This window comes from Gavia stellata, chromosome 3 (genome assembly GCF_030936135.1).
Source record: "Gavia stellata isolate bGavSte3 chromosome 3, bGavSte3.hap2, whole genome shotgun sequence".
NCBI lineage: Eukaryota > Metazoa > Chordata > Aves > Gaviiformes > Gaviidae > Gavia > Gavia stellata.
The window spans coordinates 103,937,665-103,947,466 of NC_082596.1; the positions used below are offsets into that span (position 1 = coordinate 103,937,665).

General features: G+C 68.9%; 1 protein-coding gene across 2 annotated transcripts in view; it reads right to left on the reverse strand.

Moving 5' to 3' along the window:
• NFATC1 (nuclear factor of activated T cells 1) overlaps positions 1-6,481 on the reverse strand; it is a 120,090-nt gene extending 113,609 nt beyond the window's left edge. Inside the window, exon 1 of one of the 2 annotated variants that reach the window (XM_059815459.1) lies at positions 6,340-6,481. In XM_059815459.1, coding sequence (XP_059671442.1) covers positions 6,340-6,481 — 142 coding nt within the window. Of the gene's footprint in view, positions 1-1,686; positions 1,772-6,339 lie in introns of those variants that run through there. The other variant, XM_059815460.1, reaches the window with a different exon arrangement.
• Positions 6,482-9,802: the final 3,321 nt, after the last annotated feature.

Below are 9,802 nucleotides of genomic sequence, written 5' to 3' on the forward strand. Positions count from 1 at the left end.
CAGGGACGAACGGAAGGTAACGCTTTAAGACGGAGTCGCTGTCACGACCCTGATCCATAGTGGCCCCCAGGACCTGTGCGCTTACTACCAAGGCACTTTCCATATGTATTTTAACACCTCGAGCCAAACCCCAGTATCAGATAGACCGGTGCAGGTCTGCAACTGTTCTGTTCCAACAAATCCCACATTTACATGAAGTATAACCAGGACGAGAAATTAGACACCTTCATTTATGAGCGCATCTTCACGTACCACATTTCACTTTGTGACAACGTAAAAAATTCAGATTGTTTTTTATTTTTCCCCCCTCCGGTTCATTTCACAGAGCGAAGGTTTTATTCCTTTCTATCATTAACGGGCTGATCCTGCAAGGCACTGGGCACCATCAGTTTTTATTTACATTCTTTAAATAGGAACGCTGAACACCTGCAGCTCAGAGAGGCTTCAGAGAGGGTGAGGGCTATTTTACATTTCGAAAGATGAAGCCACGTCTAGGGCTGGGTTTAAATTCATGCTTTCAGAATTGCCTAATGGAATTAGGTACTTTCCTCACTAGGACTTTAAGACTTAATTCGCTTAGGCCCCTCCGCTTCCCAGGTGTCTAATTACTCGGACACTCATCTGAAAAGCTTGGTGGTAAACTCTTTGCCTTTTTCTAAAAACAGAGAAGCTCCTAACAACTATTTGCAGACTGACAACGTGCCAGAGAGCTGGGCACCTGGGGAGCATTCGGAAGGGGAACGCGACGCCTTCACCTGCATCCCGGCAGGCTGCGATCCGCAGGCAAGGATTTGGGAACCTGCTTCAACTTAAAGGCAAAGGATGAAGCGCAGAGACAGAGACAGCCTTACTCCGAGGCTGCCTTAAATCATCTACTCGTACGAGAGCTTTTTATGGCGACCAGCTATCACCGACGCCGTAGCAGTCAACCTCATACTGGGAAATGACAACCTTCTCTCTCTCTCTGTCAATTCCAGACTTGGTCGCCCTGTTTCCACCTCAAGTATTGTCAAAAGTCATAAAAAAAAAAAAGAAAGGCAGCCAGACCGAGACACCAGAGTTGGGAACGGTGCGACCCGTGATAAATTCAGGCCCGTTATTTTTATTTACGGATGACCTTCAAGCTAAACCCTGAGCCTAACGAGCTCCAGCTCACGGGGGGAAAGGAGAGGGGGGCAGAAGCGCTTTTGGAACCGGCTCATCTCTGAAACGGGCAAGACCCAGGTCCCCACTTCCACCCCCGGGGGCTCTGGGGGGGGTGAGGGCTGGGCCAGGGGGTCGCCCCCCGCCAGGACCGCCGGCCGGGTCACAGGCTGTTGGTGGACGGGGCGGCCGCGCCAGCGGGCAACGCGGGGCTTTGAAGAGCTCGAGCAATCCCCAAGTTGCCAAAAACGAGGCACCGGCTGCCCCCCGAGCCGCCTCCCCTTGCAGGCTCGTCCGGCTGCCGCTGCAAGGGCACCGCAGGGCCGAGCACCGGCCACCGCGGCCCCGCTCGCCGCTTCCCACCGCGGCCGAGCCGACGAGCGCCGCCCGGGGCCGGGCCGACCCCGCCGGGCGGGACTGCCGGTTCCCCCGCCCCGCCCGCGCTCCCCTGGGGGGAAACCTCCCCCCGTCCCCCGTCCCGGGCTCCCCGCAGCATCCCTCCGCCAGCACCCCCGGAGGTGCCCCGGCCGCCCCGCCGCGACCCACCTCCGCCGCCGCCCTCATCGCTGTGCTTGAACTCGAAGAGGAAATCGAAGTCAAACTCCTGCTCGGCCTCCACGCCCGTCATGGCTCCCGCCGCGACCCCCGGCAGGCAGACAGGCAGGCAGGCGGCGCGGCCCCCGGCCCGCCCCGTCGGGCCCGCCCCGTCGCGCCCGGACACCTGCTGCCGGCGGCCCGGGCCGAGCCCCCCTCGGCGGCGGCGGCGGGCTGCGCGCAAGCCCCGGCAAGGCGCAGGACGGCGGCCGCTGCGGGCGGTAACGTGACCCCGGCCCCGACGGGCGGCCTATCTCGCTGCCGCCGCCTCTGACCCGCCCTCCCTCCCGCTGTTGATGTTTCCGGGTCGATGCAAACAACCGCCGTGCCCGGCCCCCCCCCGCCCCCGCCGGGGCTCTGCCCCTGCAGCGCAGTCTGCCGCGCCGCGGGGAGCCCCTCCGAGGCCGCGGCTGCGCCCGTCCGCGGGGGACCCGGCACCGGGGGGGGGACCCCACACCCCCGGCTCGACGGCTCCCCGCGGTGGGATGGGGAGGCCGGGGGTAGCCGGGACTTCACCTGCTCCCGCCCGGCGGTAACCAGCCGCCGCAGGTGCCGGGCTCCCGCCGCACGGAGCGGGGCGGGCAGCGGCGCTTTCCGCCCTCGGGGCGCGGGGGTGCGGACGGAGCGGGGTGGGGGGGGGCGGCCCTGCCCACCCGGGACACCGGAGTGTCCCCCCTCTTCGCGGAGGCTTCCTCCGAGGGCCTCCAGCGAGCCGGGAGGCTTCGCTTTTCATTTATTAATTATTTATTTCACTTCGTTGCAGCACCCACTAGTGCCAACCGCTATAAAAAGCGCCTTAAAGCGGGACTCGTGATGTTCCCGGCTGCCTCCGTGCGCCGGGGAGGGAAAGGTCCCGGGGCCGAGGCCGCGCCCCGAGGGGGAGGACGGGGACGGGGCAGGCACGGCGCTCCCCAGCCCTGCCGCCCTTCCCGCTTGTACGGATTAAGTATCGATTAAGGAAAAAAAATAAACGAGACACTTTTGTTTCCGCTCAGAAATGCGCCTCTGTCAGACCGTCCCGTTGGAAAGTCTCCGCCGGGGAAAGGCGCTCCCCGCCCCGGCAGCTCGGCTCGCCCCGGCTCTTGAGCTCCCCGAGCTTCAGGCCGGATTTCAAAAGGACTATTTCTTTTTTTAAAAGCGGTTATGGAAATGGTACTCCCTTACAAACTCAGGGAATACCATTTTCCAGGCTTACGGCTGAAATCTCCGTCACAAAGTGCCAGGAAAAGACAATTTTTTTCCGTGGGAGCCCGTTAGGCTTTTTCCCCCTCCTCGCCGGGACCAGCCTCGGCTCTCACCGGAGCCGCCGGGCACCGGCCGCCCCCCCGGGGCCGACGGGGCAGCCCCGGGGCTCGCAGGACCCCCCGGCCCCGGGGTGCTGCCAGCGGGGCTGGGCTCTGCCCCGCAGGGGACGGGGCCTGCTGGGGGGGCGGAGGGGAGGCGGCCGCCCCGGGGCTGCCCTCGGTCCCCCCGCCTGCAGCCGCTTCCCCGGGGTGCCGGGGCACCCCAGCCTGCCAGAGGCCCGGGCAGCCGCGGAACCCCTCCGCTGGCGGCTGCCGGCTTACCGGGGCCGTGCTCGCCCCGGGATGCCGGGACAGGCCAGGCGCAGCCCGCCCCAGCCCGGGAGAGGGGTCGCGCCGTCGGGACGAGCCTCCCGCTTTACCCGCGCCCGTCCCGCAGCCTCCGCCCCGACGGCGGGGACCGCCGCGCCTCCCGCCCCCCACCCAGGGCATCCGGGCGGGGCAGCAGCCTCGCCCCGGCCCCCAGCCCCCCGGTTTCCCCGGGCTCACCCCCCTGCCGCCCCTCCGCGCCGGGCTGCCGTCCGCTCCCCGTCTGCGGGACGGGGACGGGGGTGAGGAGGAGCTCCCGCTGCTCTCCCTCCTTTGCCTCTCCCGCGGCTGGTACCTGAGAGACGGGTGAGTTGTCCCGAACTGTTTACGGACGGTTCGACTCGCGAGTGCCATAAATAGCGGTGTTGTCCCCGAAACATTTCGACTGGCCCCCTTCCCTCGGAGAAAGAGGGAAGACGCGCTACGGAAAGGTAAAACCGAAGTGATGCAGCGTGTGGGGACAGAGTAACAGCGTCGTACCAATTGATAACCCGGTTTAAAACAGCGCCGTTAAACCGGGGAGAGCGCAACGAGCGAGGGGGCGGCCCCGACGTCCCCCGGCGAGGCCACCCCCAGGGCACTACCCACCCCGGGGCCACCCCCCGTCCTCAGCCCGAGTTGTCCCCGCTCCCCTGGTCGCAGCGCAGGCCCCAGCCGGGCCCCGGCCGAGGGACTGAGCCCCAGCTGCGGCCCCACAGCCCGGCGGGGGACTGAACCCCACGACGGCGTTACCGGACGGTCGTTTTCCGAGGCGCACGGCCGGTGTGCCTCACCAGGACCCCAAGGAAGAAGCGGGGTCCTCCCGCTGGGCTACTTCACGGGAGTTTCTTCCCGGGCTAAGGAAGAAATGGAGTCTTTTCTTTGATCGTGGGAGTTTGGCAAGCGAGGGGCACCTCGGTTTGCAGGCAGCGCTCCTGCCTCGCAGCGCTCCCGGCCTGGTCCCTGGCTTGGGTCACACTTTCTGGCTGGCCTCATTTTCTGAGTCCCTTACAAAATCCATCACGAGAGAAGAGAACTATCGACGAGGGCCGGCGACATTTTAACACAGGCATCAGCAGTGCCAGGGACATAAAGAAGGGGGGATTCAATTTTTTTGTTTTTTGTTTTTTGTTTTTTTTTTAAGAGGCTCCAGTAAGTTTTTTGTGTGCGCTGCCTCTGGGTGTTAATTTTTCCAAGTTGGCTCATTCAGTGCCCTCGGAGCCCAGAGCGCTGCAAACGCCGGGCGTGCAGCCCTCGGAGGTCCGAGCCCGCGGAAGATCCGCAGGCCAACGCTGTTAAACAAAACTGTAATTAACTTTCAGCCAAAAAGGCGCTCGCACCCTTCAAAAGCGGTCCCAGCCGCGCTTGGAGCTTTTGCATCGGTGGGGTCCTGTCAACCCCCGCAGTGAAAAAGTGTTAAACCCCCTCCCCCCCAAAAAAAAGATGGGTGCTGAGCGCCCGTCCAGCTTTCCGGGGACAGACCCGGGGAAGGCAGTCCCTTGTCCCACGCTGCGGAATAAACACGGCGGACGTGGAGGCGACCCCCCCCCCCTCCGCTCTCCCCACTCCTTCCCGGCTTTCTCCCTCCGCGATGCGCGGGCTGGCGGAGCCCTCCCCGAGCCCCGCACAGCCCTCCCCGAGCCCCGCAGAGCCCTCCCCGGGCCCCGCACAGCCCTGCCCGGGCCCCGCACAGCCCTCCCCGGGCCCCGCACAGCTCTCCCCGAGCCCCGCACAGCCCTCCCTGGGCCCCGCACAGCCCTCCCCAAGCCCTGCACAGCCCTCCCCGGGCCCCGCACAGCTCTCCCCGAGCCCCGCAGAGCCCTGCCCGGGCCCCGCACAGCCCTCCCCGGGCCCCGCACAGCTCTCCCCGAGCCCCGCACAGCCCTCCCTGGGCCCCGCACAGCCCTCCCCAAGCCCTGCACAGCCCTCCCCGGGCCCCGCACAGCCCTCCCCGGGCCCCGCAGAGCCCTCCCCGGGCCCCGCACAGCCCTGCCCGAGCCCCGCACAGCCCTCCCCGGGCCCCGCAGAGCCCTCCCCGAGCCCCGCAGAGCCCTGCCCGGGCCCCGCACAGCCCTGCCCGAGCCCCGCACAGCCCTCCCCGGGCCCCGCAGAGCCCTCCCCGGGCCCCGCAGAGCCCTGCCCGAGCCCCGCACAGCCCTCCCCGGGCCCCGCACAGCTCTCCCCGAGCCCCGCACAGCCCTGTCCGGGCCCCGCACAGCTCTCCCCGAGCCCCGCACAGCCCTGTCCGGGCCCCGCACAGCCCTCCCCGGGCCCCGCACAGCCCTCCCCGAGCCCCGCACAGCCCTGTCCGGGCCCCGCACAGCCCGGACAGCCGCGAAGCCCCGCGCCCGCCGTCCTCCTCCCCGGGAACTTGGCCGCGGTGTTTTCAGCGCCCTTTGCGCGGTGAGGTTACTACGGGGGCATCGACAGAAGTCGCGACAGAGACCCGGGGTCGCGGGGCAAAGCGCTGCCGCGGAGCCGGGCCGGCGGTGGGGGGGGGCGGGAGGGCAGCCCGCACCCCCGGGGAGGAGGAGGGGGGACGCGGGGGACCCGGGGCGGCGGAGCCCCGCAGCCGGCCGCGGCGTGCCCGCCTGCTGTCGGTGCGCCGGGGAGGACTGGCCGCCGGTACGGCGGCGGGCGCTGCCCGGGCCCCGCTTCTTTCGAGGAGGCTCCCTCATTTTTCCCCGCGAGCGAGGGACGGCCCCCCAAATCAACCCCGGGTCTGGGGAGGGAATCCCCGCGCCGCTTCGCAGCCTTTCCCCCCGGCCGGACCCCCGGGCGCCCTCGCAGCCCCGCGCGCGGGCGGCGAAGAGCGGAGCCGCTGCCCCGCCGGGCCGGGCTGGCCCCGGCAGCGGCCCCGGGCCCGGGGGGAGGCGGCCGAGGCGGCGCCGTGCGAGAGGCGGAGGAGACACCCATTGGCAAGCGGCCGCCGGCGAGCCTCCGGGCCGCCGCGGGGAAACACCGGGGGACGCCGCCCGCCCGCCCGCCCGCCGCCCGCAGCGCCGCCCGTTACCTTCCTCCGCCGCCTTCATGGTGCTGCCGAGCGGGCGGGCGCCGCGCTGCGGGGCCGCCGCCGGCCTCTCTCTCCCGCTGGCTGCGTCCCGCGACGGCGGCGCGGCGGCGGCGGCGGCGGTCGGCGGGGCAGCGCTTGGCATCCACCCGGCGGGGCGGCGGAGCCCCGGCGCCGCGCCCCGGGCCGCTGCCGGCCCCTCGCCGCCTGCCCCGCGCCCCCCCCGCCCGCCTTCACGCCCCGGGGACCGGGGCCGCGCCGCCCCCGGCGTGGTGGCCGCGCCCGCGGAGGCACAGGAGCTCGCCGCCGCCGCCGCCGCCGCCGCCCCCCCGGGGCCGGGGCATGGAGAGGAGGGCGGGTGTGCGTGGGGACTTCGGAGGCACTGCCCGCGCCGCGGCGGCGGGACGGGGCGGCGGGCGCTGCCCGCCCGCCGGGTGCCGCAGGCGGGGGACGGGGGGCGACTGAGTGTGCGGAGCGGGGAAGTCTCGCTCTGACGCAGGGCTGCGCGCCCGGCGCCGCCTTTTTAAAGCTGGAAAACACCCCCCCCCCCCCACCTCCCTTCCCCTCCCGGCCCCTCTCCCCGCCCCGGCCCCGTGATGTCAGCCGGGCCCCGGCCCCGCCGCCGGCGGGCGGCCAGCGGGAGGCGGGCACCGACGGGCACCGACGGGCCCCGACCGCCCCTCCGCGGGGCCCGGCGGCCGCCCGGCCCTCCCACCCCCGGCCCCGCCGCCGCCTGCGGGCTTCCCCGCGGGAGCCGGGTGCCCTCCTCGGGGGAGCGGGCGGCGCGGCGGGGTCGCGAAGTGAGGGAGGGGAGGGAGGGGAGACGGGGGAGAGAGGGAGGCGGGGGGGGGGGGGGGGGGGAGAAGCGAGGCAGCCTCACATGCTGAAATCATTATGTAAAGAGTCGCAGGCTTCCCCCGCTGTGGAAATTTGGAAAAGAGCATCAACTGGCAGGCGAGAGAAAGGAAAATCCCATTCTGCTAAATTACTAACAGGCCCGGCGGACTCGGTTTCAGTCGCTCCAGATTTATTATTATTATTTATTATTATTATTCTGTAAATATCTCAGCAACACAGTTGTATCTCATCACTCCGTGGCGGGGGGAAGGAGAGGTTTGCAACCCACAGCCGCTCCTCCTCCCACCTCCGGGATGCCCCGTCCCGACCCCCGACGCGGCCGGGACACCCCGGCACGGGCGGGGGCTGCCGAGAGGGGCCGCGCCGCTCCCCCCCCCCTGCCAGCCCCGGCCCCCCCGCGTTCCCCCTCCGGCCTCCCCCTGCCCCCACAGCTGGCAGGAGGGGACCATACTTTCCTGTTGGAATTGGACGGCGGCGTGCGGAGGTTTTGAGCGTATCTGGTGTATAAAGAGAGAGAAAAAAAAAAAAATAAAATCATAAATCTAGTGCCTGACACCCATATGTGGTTGAAAATAAACCCAATATAAACGAAATCCTGTCTCCTCCTGGGGAACAGGAGGCCGCGGCTGATTTTTCGGGGCGAGCTCCTCCACTAAATCACGGGGGAAGACGGTCCCCACCGACGAGTGCGCCCGGTGAGGAGCAGCCCCCCCCCTCCAGCCGGCTCCTGGGGTGGGGACAAACCAAAATTAACCCCCCCCCCAAAGGGGCGACGCTTTTCTTTCAAGGAAAACTGAACGGGACAAAAGCGGGAAAACCCCTCAACCCCCTGCGGCATCGTCCCCGACCTTCAGGTCTCCCCACAGGCACCCGGGGTGGGCCGCCTGGACGTGGCGAACGCGGAGCTCGGCGCCCGCCGCCCGCGCAGAGGTGCGGAGCGACGGCGGGCGCGGAGCGGGATGGGCCGGGGCCCCCGCCGCGCCGGGGCACCGCCAGGGGGCGCTGCGGGGCGGGCGCGGGCCGGTGCCGCAGCGCCGCCCCCCCCCACCCGACGGCGCGGCCCCGGTGCGGCGCTCGGCCGCTACCGGCGGGGCGGGGGGGCCGTTCCCCCCCGGTCCTGCGTGTGCGCCTGGGCGGCTGCCGGGGGGGGGGGGGGCGGGCACGGGGAGGGGGGAGATCCCGGCGCCTTCCCGGGAGGCCGGAGCGGGGGGGGGGGGGCGGGGGTGAGCCGCGCTCCCCTCGGCGGGACTCTCCTTTCCTGCCCGCCCCCCCGCGCCCCGCTGAAATGACGGAATCCCCCGTCTGTTTCCTCCTGTTTAATGCCGTTGCCCGGACCACCGTGGCTCCGCTCCAAGGCCCCGTCAGCCGGCGCAGGCGGCCGGCGGCGGCGGCACAGCGCGGGGCCCGCGACCGCCCCCCGCCCCCGGCCCCGGCCCCGGCCCCGCCGCTCCGGCCCCGGCCCCGCCGCCCCCACCGCCCCGGGGCCGCCGCCCCGCCTCCGCCCGCTGCTCCTCTTCCCTTTCCCCCGCGCCTCCCTCCCGCCTCCCCCAGTTTGTTTACAGCCGCTACTAGGAGCGACTGTCGGAGGGAGCTTATTTTGGGAGCTGGTGATGACTAACGGAGTTAAAAGGAGCTTAGTACAGAAAACAACCTTATTTTTAGACGGCTGTTGTTTCAGTGGATTATTGTAGCAAGCGCACCCTGGCCGTTTTTAAAAGCCGCTTCCCAGATGCCAAGTCCTTTCTTCGCGCGCGCGCCCGGCCGGCCCCTGCGTTGTTTGCCTCGCTTTCCTCCACCGCATGCCTAAACCCTACCCGTAATTGCTACGGCTACAATTGGTCTTAACTAATTTGGACTTTCCGACACACAAACCTACAACTCCACAGAAGCAGGAAAAAAAAACCCCAAACAACCAAAAAACAAAAGAAAAAAAACCCGTCTGGGAGTATTTGGAGCAGAACTCCAGCGCTGGGTCAGCGGGGACCTGGACGGGGATCCCCCTCGCCTTTTGAGGCAGGGCGAGCTCTCCTGCGGGACTTTGCCTCCCAGGTGCAAGATGCAAGAGGCAGGTCTCCGCGTTTAGCTTCACCCCAAGCAGGCCGCAGGGTGACGGCGCTGCCCGCCACAGCCCACCCGCAGGGAGAGGTCGGCAGTCGCGCCGGGGAGATGCGGCTGCGCCCGCTGTCTCACTCCCCAGCACCCCTCTTCTCCCTGCGTGGCAGCTCGCCCGCTAAGACCAGACACGGGGCTCCTCGCCCCCAAGGCCAGGCCCTCGCCGAGCACCCCTAATCCCTCGTGGGTAAATCACAGCAGAGCTGGTGGGACCTCAGCCGGGTACGCAGGCCGGAGCAGACGCGTACCCCGGCAAGAAACCCTCCCTCGTCACCGGTGCTGTGCCGGGCCGCGTCTTGGCCCCCTTCACCGCCATGCAGCCAGCCGTCTCCGGCTTTCCACGCGAGCGCTTCCCCTGGCCCCACTTTTATCACAGCGCATCTCCGCCACAGCCACTTGCACGCGCTCCCCGGGCAGTCCCTCTCCATCCACGCGTCCCGCAGCATGGAGGAGGGGGCGAGCCCGTGCTCCCCTTCCCTCGTGCTGTGGCAGCTGT